Source organism: Cyprinus carpio, chromosome B14 (genome assembly GCF_018340385.1).
Source record: "Cyprinus carpio isolate SPL01 chromosome B14, ASM1834038v1, whole genome shotgun sequence".
NCBI lineage: Eukaryota > Metazoa > Chordata > Actinopteri > Cypriniformes > Cyprinidae > Cyprinus > Cyprinus carpio.
The window spans coordinates 1,841,167-1,862,182 of NC_056610.1; the positions used below are offsets into that span (position 1 = coordinate 1,841,167).

A 21,016-nucleotide genomic window follows, 5' to 3' on the forward strand; every position below is an offset into this window, starting at 1 on the left:
AATAAAGTGAATCATTTTTTACAGTGCACAGAGTATGTGTGATCAGTGAAATTGAAAGTGAAAGTAAACAGCGCAAACAGTCATTAAAAAATATTTAAATACACCGCATCCTGAAAGTGGCTCCCTGATTTGCCAAAATTAAATACAATATTAGAATGTTTAAAGGAGTGGTCAGTGGTCAGAGATTCAGCGGGAGGGGGATTAAGAAAACAGCCGAATCCCAGACATTTTGGGCAATTAAGAAATACCAGCTGAACGTAGGTCCAAAAAGAGGAAATATCCGGGGAAAAGAGGACGTATGGTCATCCTATGACTGGAACTATTTTCAGTTGTAAAATTGAGCAAAAATAGACAATACTGACAACAATGTGTCTAAAACTGAACAATATCACTGAACTGTTTATCAGACTGTTGTATAAAATCAATATAACAGCACTCTTGCTGGTGTGATATTGCTAACTTATATTATATGATTAATATAAGAGGGTGATTTTTTTTGTCTTCATTTCTAGAATGCTAGACTCCTATAACTGCATTCTAACAGATTCCATCATGCAGTCAGTCGTCCTGCATCATGTTCATCAGACACTGTAAGATGATGATTTGAACACATAAAACCTAAACATTTCCCCCTATAAAAGCAATGAAAAGCAGCCCACCTTGTCCCAGTCCTTAACACTGGGATAGTGAAGCAGATCCAAAGCAGTCTCTCTAATAATCTCTGGATTCAGCAGACGGAACTGGGAGGCCTTGAGCGGGAGACTCACCGGCACATTCTGCCAGAAATACAGCCAGTCCCACAGCGACTGAAAGGTGACATGTTAAATGTGACATTCAGACATACTGCACTGATAAAGACAATCATCTGCCCGATGCACACACAGTCACTCACAACGGACGTCTTGGTTATCATCGCACGAAGCCAGTGGAAGTCGACAGGCTTATAGATCACAGCCACAAATCTAAGATCTGAATCCATGTCTTCCCAGACCTTCGGGGAGCCCTCAGGATAACTCATCCTGATGGAGGTGCGGTTCCCAACATCTGCACTGAAACCTCGCACAGGACCACTGTTCAATCTGCATACAAACAACAGTCCTGTATATATACGCGCAAACCCACATGCACATCCTTTAGGTAAAATCAGACAAATTAAGCAGAGCAGACTCTCACCTGATGATGGTATCAAACTGGTTAAAAAGAGGTCCGAGTCCTAGTCCTTTCAGTATTCCTCCATTTCCAATCACTAGACATCGACGACAGTCCCTCCCTCCACGTCTCTCCTCAGAGGAGGCTGGTAGGATGTCCAGGATCTCCTGAAGCTTGTTCTTCATATCCAGGAAACCAAACGGTGAGGGATATTGGAATATTTGTTCATTCAGATGAGTGTTCTTGTCCAAGAAGGGCTCTAGCACTGGTGTGGAGCTGTAGTGTCCAGCCTCCATCCTCTGTCGGGCAAAAGAAGGTTTGCATTCTTGGGCCAGTATGTCTCGGACATAGGACTGGACATGCTGTAAGTGAAAATACACTGCTTAATGCATACACACGTTAACCCAACTGAAAACATTTATTTTGTGCAATTTACCTCCTGGTAAAAAGGGCATCACCAAACATAGAAAATTAATTTCATGCTTTGGCAATCATGGACAGGCACTAGTCTGGTTTAGATCCTACCTGACATTGCTTAAATATCTGACCTCCCAAAAAAGTGAAGTATGTTGTGCCACAGGGCTCAGTCCTAGGCCCTTTGATATTTTAACATGCTCATTTTAGGACAGTGGTTCATAACTCTGGTTGTGGGGACCCACGGGATTTCTATGTATGAATCAGTCGTGTAAATAAAGAAGAAATGTAGAATGCAGTTCTGTGCCCAGGACAGGAGCTGAGAAGAACTGCATTAGCTGATATTAGGAAGCATAGCATTTGCATTCACAAATATGCAGACAACACAGCTCTATTAATGGATGTTTTCATTCCTTGCCAGAATTGCCTTTGGACTGTTATTTTTTTATTATTATTATTCCCCCACCACATCACTTGACTTCTTTTCAGTTCTCTGCAACAAACAAGTGTCAGAAACAAAAGTTGCATAGCACTGCTCTCAGGGCACTTCTGCTTTTCTCTAAGCGACAGCGACTGTCAGAGCGTGAATTTAAATTTACATTTATATTTGTTTATTTAACAGAAGCGTGCTTCACTGAAAGAAATGCATGACAATCGCAACTTTTGCCTTATCGCAATTGTGATTTTATTGCAATTTATCGTGCAGTCCTAGGCAGAAGTAATTTTTGCTTTTAGTACTTTCAGATAAGCATTCTTGATGCAATTAAAAGATCTTTCCAAAAAGATACATATAGGAAGATTATTTATTCAACTACAATTGGAATGTTCTCCAAGACTTGTAAACCACTAAAACTTTTATGTTTTGCTTTGTAAAAAACATAGGACAAACACCAGAACATATAAAACATTTCAGAGATAAGACTTTAAGGAAGACAGAACAGCTGTTTGTCAGTTCAGAAAATAATGGCCGTGCAAAGAAATTTTACATATCTGTCTTATTTGACATACTATATCTCAGGACAGAAATAAGGTTGGAGGAAAATTCTTTTTTGATGATGTTCCCCAGCATGTTAGCCATCTCTGTTTGTGGTGATAGCATTAAGTATCCAAAAGTTACAGTATTTTGTAACAAAATAGGCCTTTTTGTTTAGCTCTTGACTCCCTGAAGGAATTTTAAAAACTGTTGTTTTCTGAGTGCCATACACAAAAATAATGACTCATAACTCCAGGACCATAGCAAGGAGAGTCAAAAGGTAGGTATCATTTGACACTAATGTTTTTTTTAAGCTCAGAGTGAGGACTTTAAGCCCATATTGATTATATAACTTTAGATAGAATAGGTTTTGGTCAACAGATAAAATAATAAAAATTGTGCCTGTGTCTAAACATATATTGGTCTAATTATATATAAAAATACAAAAATTAAGCTGTTAAAACTTTGAGACCTTTATTTGGCTGCTACTATGGGCTCAGTGCTAAAAATCTTTTCTGAAGATAACCAAATTACAAGCAATAGCAGAAAATACAATAGAACAAGGACAAATTAGATAAACAGTGCTTTTCAGGTTTTTCCGGTAGGCCTAAAATACATTTTCAGGTAGAGAAATGTAATAATCAAATGTAAAAGGACACTGCATAGTTTTAACTGTATAAATTAAATATAGATTAATCATTATTAATGTTACAAAAGTTATTCAGCCTGGCCTTGTGCTTTCGGGAAGTTTTTAAAAACTTTAAGTCCTGACACGTGAGATTGAATGATGTTGGAGGTAATGCATGGACATGAAAGCGTCAGTGGAAATTCTTTCAGGAAGACTCCAATGCCACATCATTCATTCACACTAACAGGTCTGACCAATCACTGCTTGACACCTGGAGTATATAAGAACTGAACTGTGTTTCATTTTCGCAGTTCATGTCGCCGACGTTACCTGAAAACACAACAACAATTGAGGAAACATTATAACAAGTCAGAAAACACAACGACAAATCAGACAAACCGGAAGAGGTAGGTATAGTTTGAGACAACTCCATTGGTTTGGGATTACTCACCGCTGACTGGACGAGACATCAGTCAATCAACATATACAGAAATACAGGTGCTGGTCATATAATTAGAATATCATCAAAAAGTTGATTTATTTTATTAATTCCATTCAAAACGTGAAACTTGTATATTATATTTATTTATTACACACAGACTGATATATCTCAAATGTTTATTTCTTTTAATTTTGATGATTATAACTGACAACTAAAGGAAAATCCCAAATTCAGTATCTCAGAATATTAGAATATAACTTAAGACCAAAGGATTTTTAGAAATCTTGGCCAACTGAAAAGTATGAACATGAAAAGTATGAGCATGTACAGCACTCAATACTTAGTTGGGGCTCCTTTTGTCTGAATTACTGCAGCAATGCGGCGTGGCATGGAGTCGATCAGTCTGGCACTGCTCAGGTGTCATGAGAGCCCAGGTTGCTCTGATAGTGGCCTTCAGCTCTTCTGCATTCTTGGGTCTGGCATATCGCATCTTCCTCTTCACAATACCCCATAGATTTTCTGTGGGGTTAAGGTCAGGTGAGTTTGCTGGCCAATTAAGAACAGGGATACATGGTCCTTAAACACCTTGACACCTTGCACAAGGAGGGCAAGACACAAAAGGTCATTGCAAAAGAGGCTGGCTGTTCACAGAGCTCTGTGTCCAAGCACATTAATAGAGAAGCGAAGGGAAGGAAAAGATGTGGTAGAAAAAAGTGTACAAGCAATAGAGATAACCGCACCCTGGAGAGGATTGTGAAACAAAACCCATTCAAAAATGTGGGGGAGATTCACAAAGAGTGGACTGCAGCTGGAGTCAGTGCTTCAAGAACCACTACACACAGACGTATGCAAGACATGGTTTCAGCTGAGCATTCCTTGTGTCAAGCCACTCTTGAACAACAGACAGCGTCAGAAGCGTCTCGCTTCAAAAAGGACTGGACTGCTGCTGAGTGGTCCAAAGTTATGTTCTCTGATGAAAGTAAATTTTGCATTTCCTTTGGATATAAGGGTCCCAGAGTCTGGAGGAAGAGAGGAGAGGCACACAATCCACGTTGCTTGAGGTCCAGTGTAAAGTTTCCACAGTCAGTGATGGTTTGCGGTGCCATGTCATCTGCTGGTGTTGGTCCACTGTGTTTTCTGAGGTCCAAGGTCAACACAGCCGTATACCAGGAAGTTTTAGAGCATTGCTGCAGTAATTCAGGCAAAAGTATTGAGTGCTGTACATGCTCATACTTTTCATTTTTATACTTTTTAGTTGGCCAAGATTTCTAAAAATCCTTTCTTTGTATTGGTATTAAGTTATATTCAAATTTTCTGAGATACTGAATTTGGGATTTTCCTTAGTTGTCAGTTATAATCATCAAAATTAAAAGAAATAAACATTTGAGATATATCAGTCTGTGTGTAATGAATGAATATAATATACAAGTTTCACTTTTTGAATGGAATTAATAAAATAAATCAACTTTTTGATGATATTCTAATTATATGACCAGCACCTGTAACAAGCCGAAAAACAGCAGAGTCGTGGTAGAAAGTTCAGAGATGGTCTTAAAGTAGCTTGGTTTAAATGTATTGTATGAATTGTGCTAACTATGGAATAAAACATACGGAGCGTCTATTTACACTTTCTGCAAATAACCTGTCTTATTAATATTTTGGCATTGGTATTTTGTCACCTATTTTGTGCAGGTGGTTAAGTGTGTGCTCTTGGCTTTTTGACACGATCGACCCGGGTTTGATCCCATCTTTTGCTGAAGTTTTTTTCTCCCTTTTCAAATTTCTGTATACTTTTGTTGACAGATGTCTTGTCCAGTCAGCGGTGAGTAATCCCAAACCAATGGCGCTGTCTCAAACTATACCTACCTCTTCCGGTTTGTCTGATTTGACGTTGTGTTTTATGACTTGTTATTTTGTTTTCTGGATTGTTGTTGTGTTTTCTGAATTGTTATTTTGTTTTTTAGATTTGCATTTGCGTTTGTAATTTGTTATTTTGTTTTCTTAATTGTAATCTGTTTTGCACTTCAAGGCCACCGTAATATTTTCACCTGAACGCTCACGTAAACTTTCATTAAGACTCCGGGCCCACTATCAAAACTACAGCTGCTAGTCTCCTCCAGTATTCCGTCTTCATCACTACATCAGCTTACACCATGATAAGTATTCATAATGTTTTATGCTCTCGTGGCAGTTGGGCGTAGAATTTATCTTTTTGCAAGGTTATTCACACACATTTAATACAAAGCGCTTGGTTTACGATAATCTAGCAGACTAGCGCTGCATGTTTAAACCAATTTGAACATATGCTGAGATCTGGGATGGCGCAATTAAAAAAATAAAATAAAATTAAAATTAAGTAATTATTTGCTCATATTATTTGTAAAATACAGCAGGTTTACTGAGATCAGGTGCATGACGCGTAATGCTGCACGGTCTATTGTTGCAAGCTCAGTTGCCACCTTTAATGTGCATTTAATAGAAACACGACCCTAATACATTTTCAGTATATTTTACTTTAATGAGAAGTATTTAAATACCTGTTTTCCAGCAAAAGAGATTATTTAATGACGTGTTTTACTCGGATTCACTCAATAACATTCAGTGTTTGAAACAACTATTTTGTTATGTGACATCATGAGCATTTATTATTATTATTATAGGCCTGTGTAATATTTTACTCTGATACAGGGTCATGTGCCCTTCACTGAGAAGACGCTTCCATCTACCATACAGGCCTGATTGGTGGAGTACTGTAGAGATGGTTGTTCTTCTGGAAGGTTCTCATCTCTTCACAGAGAAACGCTGGAGCTGACCACCTCTCTGACTATGTCCCTTCTCCCCTGATCTTTCAGTTTGGGCGAGTGGCCCGCTCTAGCAATCCTGTCTCGGAGGCCTACAGACAATCCCCTGGACTTCATGGCATGATTTGTGCTCTGACATACAGTTAACTGTGAGACCTTATATAGACCGGTGTGTGCCTTTCCAAATCATGACCAATCAACTGAATTTGCCACAGGAAGACTCCATCCAAGATGAACAAACTAAACAAGAATCACCAGAGCAAAAATGATGCACCTTACACAAATATTGTACATTTGTACAATGTGTTACTTATGTACATGTGATTTTTGTTCTTTGTTTTTTTTTTTTTTTTTTTTTTTTTTTTTTTTTTTTTTTAATTTGCAAAGATTTCAAACAAACTTCTTTCACGTTGTCATTATGGGGTATGTTTGTAGAATGTTGAGGAAAATTATGAATTTAATCCATTTTGGAATAAGGCTGTAATATAAAATCTTGATAAACTGAAGAGCTGTGGAAACGTTTCAGATGCACTGTAAGGATGTCATTGAGGCCGGAGGTGATGGATTGTTTTTTATAAAATGTTTTTATAATGTGATGCATTAACAAAGCTAGAACACTTTTTCTGCAACATTTTGAGGATATTTTGAGTATGTTGTTGAGGTAACAGTTTATACAGTATTGTCAATAAAACACTGGCTCAATGTTTCAAGATAACAAAGGAAGAACACTCTCACAGCCACATTAGGAAAACGCTATGAGACATCACTGAGGCCTGAGGTGGTGTAATGATTTTTTATAAAACATTTTGGAATGTTCTTGTGTTTACAAAGCTACACTTTAAAGAAACATCACTAAACATTTTTAGAATGTTTGAAGAGGATGTTATCCTATCTTAGGAGAACATCCCGGGAACAAAAATAAAACTACCCGCTTAAAACAGATGGATTAAAGCAAAGTTTCCTTGGCCAAACCCTATTCCACAGCCATGCCTGTCACAAACCCAGTTTAAGAACAGTTCTTTCTTAATGTAATTAGAAGCGCTTGTCTTCGTAATTTAACAAAAAAATAAAAAATAAAATTGGAGCAACAATTATCCTTCCTAATTCGGCTCAAAGTGATTTACAGGGGAATTTTCTTTGTACATCTGTAATAGCATTTTTATTATTTTATTAAATGTATGCAGTGTTTCCTAGGATTTTTTCCAGCTGTGGTGGCAGGATTATTTCCCATGGACCACGCCACCCAAGCATCACGTGCACTCAGAACTGAATTTATTTTAACTAAAAAAGACAAGTAAATAGTACATAATATATAAAGAACAAATAAATTAATGACAATCAATAGCACAAACAAAAACAATAACAAGATATAAATTAAATGAACTTTTTTTTTCCAGTTAGGTCTAACTATAATCTATTCAGCTGTAAAATAACACTGGGCAGTCTTCACTGTGTAATGACAGACAGCAGGAGGTTTATTTAGGCTGCTGTCTCTTTAAGACCTAATGCACGGATCAATATACTGTTACACATGGCTCTACACTTACTGTTTTTAGAAGCACTTGTCCTCCTAATTAAAAAAAAATTTCGGATCACCTTCTGATCAATGATCAAATATTCTGATAAAAAATTAGTAATACGAGGTGACTTGTGACTAAAGTGATTTACAGAGGTATTTTCTTTTTACCTTTGTAATGGCATCATTTTCATCTGTCAAATTAAAAAATGTTAAGTAGAATAAGAAGTAGAATAAGACAAATACGTTACCAATCATATGAAATTAGTATTAATAAAAAAAATAATTAGTACAACAGAGGGTGCACAGAAGAACACAAAAGTGGTTTGTAGGTACATTTTCAGACGTTTAATGATGCTCAGAGGCGGCAGAGTGCAATTAAATTCATACATTCATGTGGAGATTAATTTTTTTAATATAAAATTTTGAATACAGAAATATTAAATGATTTAAATCACTGAAATTATACGCCATAAATTAAACTAAATCCACAAGCAGGTGGCGGCAAGTTCACTGATTTTATCACCGAATCATTCATTCAACTGAATCATTTGACCGGGTGATTCATTCAGGAGTGAAGCAAGTGACTGTCTTTATGAATGGGTGATCATGAATCACTGACTCACTAGATTCGTTCAAAAATGCTCTTTCATTGAATGAATGAAACTCGGCTGTGTTTGCTTTTATAGATGCGAAGAGGCTGAGCTGTTACTAGATTTGGAACTATTTTCCTTAAAGAAACAGAGCAAAATCAGGCAGTACTTGTTTATTGAACTGTTGCATTAATTTGCAAACACTTTTAACTATTAAAAGATGTCACTCTCCTTATCATGATCTGTGGGCAGACAGAAAATGAGAGCGCGCGAGTGAGTTCTCATGACTCAAAAGCACGTGCAAATGATACATTCCTTCATCTGTCATCGCGTTATAAACACAGAACCTGCGTGAATGAGCAGAACTGTTATTAATAGCCCAATCCCGAGCGGCATCACTGTCACTGAGAAGCTGCAGCCGTGGCAGGGATGATGATTGATTATAAATGTTTCTTTTCCCGGAAGTTGACGGAAATCCGTCATAGAAAGAAAAAAAACATTGCTAGGACAATGCATGGAAATGTTCTTAGAATGTTTTTAGAACAAAAAATAAATAAATTAGAACTGGGAAATAAAACATCACAAAAAAATCATTTTCAGAAATTCTCAGTGTTATATTTTTGAAAACAGCAAAGGGAAATAGCCAGGAATCAAATTTTTTTTCCACACTCCGTTTTCTTATTTCTATAATTTTTCATACAGTAGTGTGCACTTCTAACGCTGAATTTCTGACCTCGTCACCAAAGCCAGCACTGTTCACAACTTTCACTATGTGAGCTCAAGAATAACACAATGCTGTTAGCAGAGGAACAGGCTCAGAGAGCACTCGTTCTCACACCCTTCAAACAGGAACTGACAGCCTACATTCATGACGATGAGCTCCTGGTCACATCCTTCAGTTCACTCAACCTCACCATCAACGTTTATCAAGACAATAAAAAGGACAAAAGAAGTCAACAGGAAAAAGCAGTTAATTTAGGGATTTTTAGATTTTGGTAGATTTTTGGTAGATTGCGTTATGTTACTCAATGTGACGTCGTCATTTTCCACATTGAAGAATAAAGTCATAAAAACTATAAAATATCCCTCCTATCAATTCATAATCAAACTCACGTACAGGCACAACTACAATCTATGGAAGCTATCTGAACTCCAACAGTCGAGAGGAAACACAGTTTTAGGACAGTGTTCATGACTCGTATCACATCAGAGGTACAGACGGATCAGATCTGCGTTTCTCAGAAGCATCGTTAGACGAGTATGGTCACAAGTTCTGCTGAACTCTCTTAGCAACAACAGAACCTGAAACCATAGTGTTCTGCTTTTATGTGCCAGCAAACAGAATCAGAATTTGGCCCCACGAATACCATCCACATCACCAGACCTATGTTTGTGAATCAATGCCACACAGAAGTCAATAGAAGCTAAGTTCATTTGAGTTGATCACGGACATGGTGCAGATACTTCCTGAATCTGATGTAAAGATGATGTAAAAGACAGACAGACAGACGCACCTTTCTATAGACGGGGTCCACTGGCACCTCCACAGGCTTCGGGTCCAAGTGACAGGCAGGCAGTTTCAAAAGAGCCAGCAAAATCAACACCAAGCCCACAAGAGGAATAAACAGCCTTCTGCTGGAGTAAAAAAGGGTCCGTTACCTAAATGTGCTCAAACTTACAGCATCAGTGCATGACACTCTCGGGGGGATTCCTCCAGGTAAGGAAGCATCCCAGTATTATCCTGTCCTCAGTTTACCTGGGTTCACACTGCCACTGTCTGATGGCTCTCCTCATGATAGCTAAACGCTGAATCCTCTCTTCACTGCTGCTGACTTCAACAAGAGGTGTGCACTTCCGTATGTGCTCGACTGCACTGTAAAACAGAAAAAAACCCAATGCCGTTTACTTAAAATAGCACACAATGCAGTACTGAAACCACCAAGGATGCATTCTCTCAGTCCTGTTTGCAAATCTGTTCAATTCAGCAATTCCTCTTTACTCAGAAAACATGTTAGGGTTCTTTAGAGCAAGTCTGCTTGATCAGTTGCCAAAGAAGCATTTCAAAAATATTCAGGAAAATCAAGGTGATCAACGTGATAAGTATACTGGGTTGCAAAAATGAGAACACTCTCCTGAAAGTTATGAAATAAAACTAAACAAATTTTCTGGTGCAAGTTTAAGGGCATTTTTGATCAACAGGTAAGCATGTTAAAACATTTAAAGCGAAGTGATTTCTTGAAAATTAGCCGAGGGCTAGAAGTGTTATAGAGCCCACTGAATCATGTTTAGACTTGATGCTGACAACCACTTGATAGAGAATCATCAAGAGTCTTACTTCTTTGCATACAACAGGACAGCCGAATACTGGATCACTGTTGAAAAGTGTGAAAATATACAGCACAGAAATACAAAAACAACAGAGTTGTGATATGATCCAGTGTCAAAAAGCAAGGTCTCTGAAATAACGTGGAACACTCAGTTAGCTGGATTTCAGTGTTGCCATTGATTTGACACGATCCAGGACTGTTAGGATCTTTGAAGCTCATCCTGGAGCTGCTTTCATAGCAACAGGTCCGTTAGCTCAAAACTGTTGAGCAGCAGTTTATTTTATACAAACAAGATTAGATGGTATCATTTTAAGTGATACTGAAATTATTCTGTCCCAGCCACTGCTATTTTCTTACAAGAGTATGTTACTGAACCAGGAAAATTATAATATAATATAATATAATATAATATAATATAATATAATATAATATAATATAATATAATATAATATAATATACACATTTTAAAAATAATTTAAATGTTGCACAATCTATTGGTCATTTACATGACCAATTTTACTCAATGAAAGAATTATTCATAAAGGAATAATTCTCATACCTTTATTGCAGTCATACACCATTCTGTACGGTTTGTGAGCTTATGCAGGTACAGAAAGAACACCAAGGAGAAATACCAAGCAGAACCGGCAAAAGCTGTGGAAAGAGTGACGGTTTATCTCACAGAATAAGAAGCAAATCTATTTTCCTATTTAATACTGTAAAGCTGCTTTGACACTGTCTGCATTGTTAGAAGGCCTCTATAAATAAAGAAGTCACATGCACGGTTATTTATCTACCGCAAACCCCAAGGGTCTGACTGCAGACTTGCACTTGCACTCTCAGACACTTGCGCTTCCACTAGTGACATCAGAGTTTTAATTAGTTTTAATCGTTTAATCACCACCACAGCGTCGTGTCTTTATTGGCAACACACGCGATTTGTGTCCACAGTTGTAGCTGAGGGGCTAAGGACTGTAAGGTGCTAGCTGTTGCTAATGAGGTGAAGCTGGTCCGGGTGTGTCGGTAAGAACACCAAAGTCGAAGAAGGAATCCAGTTTAACAGATTTATTTATACAAGCATATGAAGAGGGGGAGCCAGATCCTAATGAGCTGTATTAAACAGTGCTCTCTGTGCACAGATCGAAGATGAGCATGTATATGGGTACTAAGTGGTATCGTCTTTGCTGTATGTCCTGAGGAGTGTCAGCATATGAGTGTGTGGTCTGTAACAAACAAATAAAAGATATGCTCTAACAAACAATGCTTCTTTCTTATCACAATCACACTCATAACAACATAAATGGCATTACAACTATTGGCTTCCCCAAACATCAACACAATGTTGCCGTTGAATACAGCAGAACATGAAACATAATCCACAGCTTACATGTATAATAATTATACATAATTACACATAATTACACTGTACTGGATGAAACTCAAATACTTCTATACTTCACATTAGCATCCACTTTGTGTCATAACTCTCTCCACATCTCTATCTCAGCAAACTGCAATCAACTCGGCTTGAGTAACAGTGGAATCTATAGTACTCACTTTCTCTCTGGACGCACACAACTTTAAACACTCATAGGAACATAACGAAGATCAAAACTGAATTTAGTCAGGGAATTTCACGGCTCGTTCTCTCTGAAGATGACGGCTGATGCAAGACTGGATCGCGGTGCGCGCGCACTCTGAAGCACCCCACCGTATGAGCTGCATTCCGTCAAAATAAGAGTCCCCGCAACCGGGACGAGAGCGCTCTTATCCATCCACGTCGTAAATCAGTGTCATTAGTGAGACTTTCACACAGCCGCCCCCAAATTGCATGCAGTTTGCTCCTGAGAAAGGCTCACTGCTCAGTCGCTTCCATAGGCACTACGATGGAATCCATTATGAATCTGGGATAGCTGGAAGGGCAATGAGACGGGCAACTGGTCTGGTGTAGACTTTGTCCTTGATCCGGACATCGGCTGACCTTACACAACCATCAACACTCTGATGTACCTTAGTCACTCTGCCGACTGGCCAAAGAGCCCTGGGAAGCTGTGGGTCCATCATCAGAACAACAGAGTTGACTGCAAGATCCACATTGGGGGTATGCCACTTCTGTCGAGGCTGCAGGGTGTGTAAGTAGTACCTGATAAACCTAGACCAGAAGTGGTCTGCCAAGACCTGACAGTGCCTCCATCTTCTCCTACTCAAGCCTTCACTCTTGTTGTATACCACCTGGGGCAAAGCACCATCTAGCCGCCCCATCAAGAGGACGTTCGGAGTGATTGCATCCAGATCTGCTATATTGGCTGAGGTATATCCCAGTGGCTTTGTGTTCAGTATCGCCTCGACTTCCAACAAGACAGTACGGAGTACTTCTTCAAAGACTGGCTGAGCTCCTATAACGGTATACAAAGCAGATTTGACTGATCTTATCTCTCGCTCCCATGCCCCACCAAAATGGGGTGCTGCTGGGGGGTTGAGGTGGAAAGTAATCTTCTGCTTCGCTAGAAGTTGCTGAAGCTCTGAGGATAGACCATCAAATGTCTCACGAAGCTCTTTCTCTCCTGCCTTGAAATTTGTGCCCTGATCCGAGTAGAGTTCAGCTGGCGTACCCCTACGGGCAATGAATCTCCTGAGGCTCATTAGAAACGATTCTGAATCCAAGCTGTGTAAGAGGTCCAGGTGCCCCGCTCGTGTGGTGAGACATTTGTAAATAATGCCCCATCTCTTTTCAGAGCGGCGTCCCAACTTCACCTGGAAAGGCCCAAAACAGTCCACACCCGTGGAATAGAAGGCTGGCTTATATAAACGCAGACGGGCCACTGGTAAGTCTGACATCTTGGGCACCGATGGCTTGGCCTTCCATCTTCTACACTCCTTACAGAGATGTTGTATATGACGAATTGCCTCACTCCCGCGCAGTATCCAGAAAGTGCGACGCATTTCTGCGTAAACCCATTCAGATCCAGGGTGACAGAGACGAGTGTCATAGTCCTGTATAAGGAGCTTGGTGGCTGGATGACTGGGATCCAAGACGATCGGGTGTTTAAAAGCAGAATCGAGAGCTTCAGCCCGCCGCAATCTACCACCAACACGTATGATCGCATCCTCAGGGTCTAACTCTGGGGACAAGGTAAGTAGTCGACTACTATTTGGTACTGACTTGCCCTTCTTGAGGTGGAACAGTTCTTCTGGGAAGCAGTCCTGCTGGATTCTCTGGTAGATGATAATTTCTGCTTGATGATAGTCTGAAGCAGTAACCGCACTACCCAGTCCTGCCGCCCCGTGAAGCTCACACACCGTAGCCTCAACCAGATCCTTCCAAGTGTGTTGGCCACCCTGTAGAGAACATGGCCAGTCACCGTTAGTCACAATACCACAGGAAACTGACTTCCTGTACTCTGACAAATCTGAATCAGGCAGCCTAGGTAATTGAGATGGCCATTCGTGGGGTCCCTTGAGGAGGAAAGGGGGCCCTTGACTCCAGTGATTAGGCACGGCGAGCTCCCCAAGAGTCTTACCCCGCGTGACATCATCGGCTGGATTCAGTGAGGAGTCCACATACCGCCAGGCACTGGGTTCCGTGAGCTCCTGTATTTCAGCTACACGTGTGCCCACAAATACCTTGAAACGGCACGACTCCGACTGCAGCCAGGTAAGCACCGTAGTTGAATCACTCCAAAGTATAGTCTTATCAATCTTCAAGGTCAGCTCCCCTTCCAACATCTTTGCCAGTTGGGCTGCTGTTAGAGCACCGCAGAGCTCAAGACGTGGAATGGAGTGTCGTCGCCGGGGAGCGACTCTTGATCTCGCTGCCAGGAAGGACAGGTAGACTTGGCCTTGAGGGTCATACTGAGGGTCATACCAGAGGGTCATACTGCCGAGCTAGAATTTTATACACATTGCGCATAGTCAGTATGCCATAGTCCAGTGGGCGGCTCTTATACCCCAAGATGTCTGATTCCCAATGCCAACTAAGTCCAAGAGTTGATTCAGACAGACCTGTGTCATCATGTGAGAGCCAGCGCTCCATACTGTCCGACCTTGCTTTCTTTGGCAGATGTCCGATGGCACTCAGGATGTTACATGCCCACTGACGGATCTCAAATCCACCCGATGCCAGAGTCTCCCTGAGTTTGTCGACCAATCCTCTGGCTTCAGCTGCAGTTGGCACGCTCTGAAGGCAATTATCAACGTAGAAACAGCGCTCTACAGAGTCTCTGACACCATCCCCTGGAACACTGTGATCTCTAGCATGCCGTTGAAGAGCAAAGGTGGCACAACAAGGTGAGCAGGTGGTGCCAAAAGGCAGAACTTGCCATTCGAAGGTATCAGGGGGATCCTCACGCTTCATATCTCTCCACACAAACCTGAGAAGTGGCCGGTCTTCTGGCAGAAGCTGGACTTGGTGGAACATACCCCTGATATCTCCACTAATTGCTACTGCTTGTTGCCTAAAGCGCAGCAGGACCCCAAGAAGAGATGTGCCCAAGGTCGGTCCTGGAAGAAGGGCATCATTCAGATTCAGTCCACGAAACTGGTAGGAACAGTTGAAAACAAGCCGATTCTTCCCATTATGGCTAACTAGGTGATGAGGTATGTACCATGATTGGCCAGTCATTGAGATCTCATCTGGGCCCAACTTCTTAACAGCTCCTGATTGTACCAGCTGATTGACTGCCTCACAGTAAGCTTTGGCACGTTGAGGATCCTTAGCCAATCTTTTCTCTGTACTCCTCAAGCTCGGTAGAACCGCCTCTTTGGATGCACGGAACAGGGGCATATCTTGTTTCCGTAGCAACGGAGTAGCATACCGAAAGATGCCAGCAACTTCAACCCTCCTTGTCTTTGCCTCCAGGTGCTCTATTGCCTCCTTGTCTTGCTTCGATCTCACTGCCATCTTGTCCCTCTGAAAAGGCAGCACATCCATCTGCCAGAGTTTCTCAACATTTCTCATAAACTCTGTTGTCTGCGGTGAAACACTGGTAAGGAGGCACTGTTCTGCGCATGCTATCGACTGGATGAGGTGAGTCGGTCCCTGAAGCATCCAACCCAGTCTTGTACAGATAGCTGGCGGTCCCCCTGGAGGGCCTAACCTCACTGGCTCGACTGGAGTGAGCAGATGGGGGTGATCCGCACCTATCAATACAAGTGGCTTGACATGCTCGAATGGTTCAATAGGGAGGTCTGCCAGATGCTTATATTTCCTCTTCAACATGGAGATGGAATATGAGTGATCAGCAAGACTGAGGCGCTGTGAAGTGAACGCCTCGGCTACCTGAAAACTTCTTCTGGGATGTGCAAGGGGTGATATGCAGAATGAGATGGATGATCCCTTCAAGGTTTGGACATCCTGTCATATTATGCGAAGGACAAGATCCTCTTGTCTACCTTGCAAACCAAGTCGGTCAACAGCTTCTGGAAGGAGCATTGTGTGTTCCGATCCATCATCCAATACCGCATAGGTGTCAAGAGTTCGGTCCTTGTTCCGAAGAAGCACTCTCACAACCTTTAATAGGACATGAGTGGAAGTTGATGGCCGATCCAGGTAAAGAACCTCGGTACCGTTGTTCACTAGACAACTCTCTACTTTGGGTGGCTCTGCAGTGGGACGGGTGTTCACACTGTGGAGAACTCTCAAGTGCTTTCCTTGGCACAGGTCACAGAGTCTTTTGAGGTCGCACTGTGCAGCTAGGTGGGCCCTCCCACATCTCCAGCATCTTTTATTCACCTTGATCCACTCTATGACTTCCTCCCTTGTGAACTTCTGAATGGCTGGGCACTTATTCAGAAAATGTTCTGAACTCTCACAATATGGGCAGTACGGCTTTATTTTGCCTCTCCTTTTGAAATCTGAGGAACTCTGACCATCTTGCTTTGTGGCCTTACTACCTCCAGAGCTCTCTGCCCCATGTAGCACGGTAGCCGCTGATCTACTGTGTCGCTTCTCAGCTTTGTGGCTCAGTGACCCTTGGACTCAGGTGTCAGATAGGGTGTCATAACTTTGACACCACGACTCATACTGGAGCCACTCTGCTAAGTCAAGCAGGGTATGAGTAGAGCCAGGTCGATGGAACATCTGATGTCTGAAATTTGCCCTCAACTCAGGCGGAAGTTTCGTGAGCAGCCGTGCAACGTGTGAGCCGCATCTCAGCTCAACTTCTCCATCAGAGCCCAGGGTCTTTAACATGCCCACTAATGACTGAACATGCAAAGCAAACTTCTCAAAGGCTGCTGTATCACCCCGCCTTATCTCTGGTGAGTCCATGACAGCAGCAATCCTCTTTAAGGCGACTTGATGTGGCTGCCCGAACTTCTCATTCAATGCGGCCATTGTGTCTGAGTACGGCATATGCGAATTGATGTATGAGTCAGCTATAAGGCAAGCCTCCTCCAACCTCAGATGGTCCACGAGTACCTGATATTTGAAGAGCTCAGTGGCATCCCTTGGCAACAGATTCATTAGGGCAAGCTTCAGGCGGGAGAATTCCATGGGGTCCCTATGGATGAAGAGGGGAATTTTCGGCGTTGGCCCATGGTATTCTTTTTCCTTCACCATAGCTGATAAAGCCTGGTATGGTATGTCTTGAGAGGGGGTACGATGAGTTATGTGAGGTCCTGGTACGGGTTTAGGTAAAGGCCCAGATTTAGCCGAGTCCATAACAGGAGGAGAGCTGATGCCTGGTGAGTAAAAATGCGACCCGTGAGTCAGAGGCTGAGTATCATGAAACTTCCTAGCTGGTGGTCTCTTAGGGGTTGAAGACAGATAACTTTTAGTTGCTGAGTTAGATACAGCACTATCTCTGATTAGCTGGAGTTCCTTCATCATTCTATCTATCATTGTGACCATCTGGGTCTCCTCACCCTCTGGAGGCATTGATGGTGGTTCAGCAAAGGGCCATGGTGGAGGCGGGGGCCAGCCAGTCGTCATACTCCTCTTCTTCCCTTCGGGTCGGAAAGTGATCCTTTATAGGAGGGGGTGGTACTGGCCACGATTCTTGTCATGCCCCCTGCTCTGTCCTAACTGAGGCTACCGGAGAATGCATTTCCCTCTGAATACTCCAAAGATGTGCATGGCCGCTCTGCCTTTTCTCTTCTGATCGGGATAATGATGTGTTCTCTCTACGCATCTCATACAGCTCATTTTCGTGTCTTGCAAAGGGTGTCGGAGTGTCTGTCTACTCTGCACGTCGGCCAGTTGAACGTGTATCATAGCTGGGAGAGTAGTCTTCATCATGCTCACTAATATCGGACTCCCACTGAACCTGACGAGGGGACCTTGTGACATGTGTTCTTTCAGCGGGCATCATCATAGCCGCTCCCTCATGGTGAGAGCTCCACCCCTCTAGACCATGCATATGCTGTAACAAACTTGTACGAGATGAGACTGTCTGTTGTCTCACTGGACCAACCTCATAGTCCTCAAGATACTGTGGCGGTCTCCGCTGCCTCTTAGGTCGAGTCGATAGAACCCAGGATGCTTCACCATTTAGTTGCATGTTCCCGGAGCAGCTTGTATCCGGCTCGAAGGACCAAAATGTAGCTGAGGGGCTAAGGACTGTAAGGTGCTAGCTGTTGCTAATGAGGTGAAGCTGGTCCGGGTGTGTCGGTAAGAACACCAAAGTCGAAGAAGGAATCCAGTTTAACAGATTTATTTATACAAGCATATGAAGAGGGGGAGCCAGATCCTAATGAGCTGTATTAAACAGTGCTCTCTGTGCACAGATCGAAGATAAGCATGTATATGGGTACTAAGTGGTATCGTCTTTGCTGTATGTCCTGAGGAGTGTCAGCATATGAGTGTGTGGTCTGTAACAAACAAATAAAAGATATGCTCTAACAAACAATGCTTCTTTCTTATCACAATCACACTCATAACAACATAAATGGCATTACAACTATTGGCTTCCCCAAACATCAACACAATGTTGCCGTTGAATACAGCAGAACATGAAACATAATCCACAGCTTACATGTATAATAAATTATACATAATTACACATAATTACACTGTACTGGATGAAACTCAAATACTTCTATACTTCACATTAGCATCCACTTTGTGTCATAACTCTCTCCACATCTCTATCTCAGCAAACTGCAATCAACTCGGCTTGAGTAACAGTGGAATCTATAGTACTCACTTTCTCTCTGGACGCACACAACTTTAAACACTCATAGGAACATAACGAAGATCAAAACTGAATTTAGTCAGGGAATTTCATGGCTCGTTCTCTCTGAAGATGACGGCTGATGCAAGACTGGATCGCGGTGCGCGCGCGCGACACTCTGAAGCACCCCCCACCGTATGAGCTGCGTTCCGTCAAAATAAGAGTCCCCGCAACCGGGATGAGAGCGCTCTTATCCATCCACGTCGTAAATCAGTGTCATTAGTGAGACTTTCACACACAAGTCTTCTCACAAAAACCACCTACTGCAGCCAAAGCACTTTGAACTGAGACTTTTTCCAAGGTCCATTTTTAACAAAATTTAGACTTCTGGCATTTCTAGAGGAGGAGAAGGCTACCGTGAGAAGTGTCTGGTTCCCACAGTGAGCTTCAGTGGTATTAAAGCTCTTCTATAGGCATGTATCGGTGATGAAGGTGTGAGAAGAGGAGTTCTGCTTTATCAATGCTGGCATCCATTCACACACCACAGTGTGAACAAATACAAAAATTTAAGCAGGAGATGCTCCTAATTCCTCACATTACAAGTACTGTATATAGACCCTTTAACAGATTTGGGAAGGTTACTTTGGAAATGTACAAGTTACCCTATTTAAAATGTAATAGCAGTCTAACATTTTCAATTACTTTATTAATGCAACTGATTACTTTTTGATTACTTTTCAAAATTTCTAATGAATGTTTATTTTCAACCGCTAATCATTTTCACACATTTACACCACGCAGGGTTAACCTTACAGTAGTGTTCAGCACGGTCAGACTTTCACAATCCTTCCTCACTTGAATTAAAATGATCAAATCTGAACACATCCGCCACAAAATCAGACTTTAGTACTGTCTTTTACTTTGAGATTGATCTGAAGTTCAATGCAGATTCGAAATCAGAAGAAATAGTTTACTGATACTGTTTTTGAAACCAAATCTTTGCATAACTACAAGAAACACTGCATCTAACAATGGTTTGGATTTAATTAAAAAATAATAATAAATAAAAGCATATACATCAACTCAAATATGGTTATCTGATAAGCATGCGTCCTATTCTGTGTTCTAGACTCCTGAAACATTGCTGTCTCTTTGTATATGATATGAAGATAGTTTCTCAGAATAAGTCAAATGCTCATGAAGTGACTCAGAGCAGTTCTAGAGATTATGTTTGTGTGTTCATGTACTCATATATTGAGGCGGCAGAGGCTGAAAACACTGCTAGCATCAGTAGGCCTATGTGTAGTAAATGAAACCGCATGTCTGCGCCATTCATTTCCACGAGGGGCACACTGGGAAATAATTTCAGACCGGAAAATCTCACACTCACACATACAAATTCTGAAACATGGACCTGACATAAAAAAGGTTTAATCCTTAGGTTGGGGAGATTTAAAATAATGAAAAGTTTCTCCTGAATTGTACCTTCACTTCCATATTTCTTTTCAGTCTCTTTATTTTGCCCTGATATCCATCTCTCTCATGACTTTAATACTCTAGATTTAACAAAACTATACTTTCTAAATCGCCTACAGGTGTTTGGCACAGGTTGCCAAATTAGGACATCACTACAAAATCTTTACAGAAAAATCCTAATACTGAACATGAGTTTTATTATAGTAAAAGTACAGTAACCAGGTTTTTTTTTTACAACAGTGATATTAAAATAGCGGGCCAAATCGGCTTCCAGTCCAGCGGGGATTGTCCCAGTTCTCCTGATGGTCAGTCCACACCTGATTTCCACAGACACGCAGAAAGTGCAGGATTCATATATTGTCTTTTTTGCGCCTTAATATTCACAGACACTAGTCCATATCGCATTTTGATTCAAGTGTTCTGACCTACATTTGATTTATTCGTCCATAATGTGGCGTATTCTGTCTGCGTTAGTCAACACTGTAAAATTTTTTGCCGTTAAATAACAGTAATTTACTGGCAGCAGGGGTGTCAGTAAAGTACTGTTAATTTACAGCTCTCAACCATTAATTTACAACTCTTCATT

At 41.3% G+C, this 21,016-nt stretch overlaps 2 protein-coding genes across 3 annotated transcripts in view; both read right to left on the minus strand.

The window, feature by feature from the left end:
- LOC109047824 (lactosylceramide alpha-2,3-sialyltransferase-like) overlaps positions 1 to 21,016 on the minus strand; it is a 30,273-nt gene that overhangs the window by 6,429 nt on the left and 2,828 nt on the right. Inside the window, exons 2-6 of one of the 2 annotated variants that reach the window (XM_042737741.1) lie at positions 10,273 to 10,389; positions 10,031 to 10,148; positions 1,174 to 1,511; positions 893 to 1,079; positions 660 to 806 (exon numbers count right to left, since the gene is read on the minus strand). In XM_042737741.1, the coding sequence (XP_042593675.1) occupies positions 660 to 806; positions 893 to 1,079; positions 1,174 to 1,511; positions 10,031 to 10,148; positions 10,273 to 10,310 (828 nt within the window). In that variant the 5' untranslated portion in view covers positions 10,311 to 10,389. Of the gene's footprint in view, positions 1 to 659; positions 807 to 892; positions 1,080 to 1,173; positions 1,512 to 10,030; positions 10,152 to 10,272; positions 10,390 to 21,016 lie in introns of both variants that reach the window. The other variant, XM_042737740.1, reaches the window with a different exon arrangement.
- Positions 11,814 to 14,741, minus strand: LOC122139568. The gene is made up of 2 exons (XM_042737739.1): positions 12,401 to 14,741; positions 11,814 to 12,066 (listed from the first exon to the last, which is right to left on the minus strand). The coding sequence occupies exon 1, from the start codon at positions 14,717 to 14,719 to the stop codon at positions 12,740 to 12,742; it is 1,980 nt and encodes a 659-aa protein (XP_042593673.1). The 5' UTR covers positions 14,720 to 14,741; the 3' UTR covers positions 11,814 to 12,066; positions 12,401 to 12,739.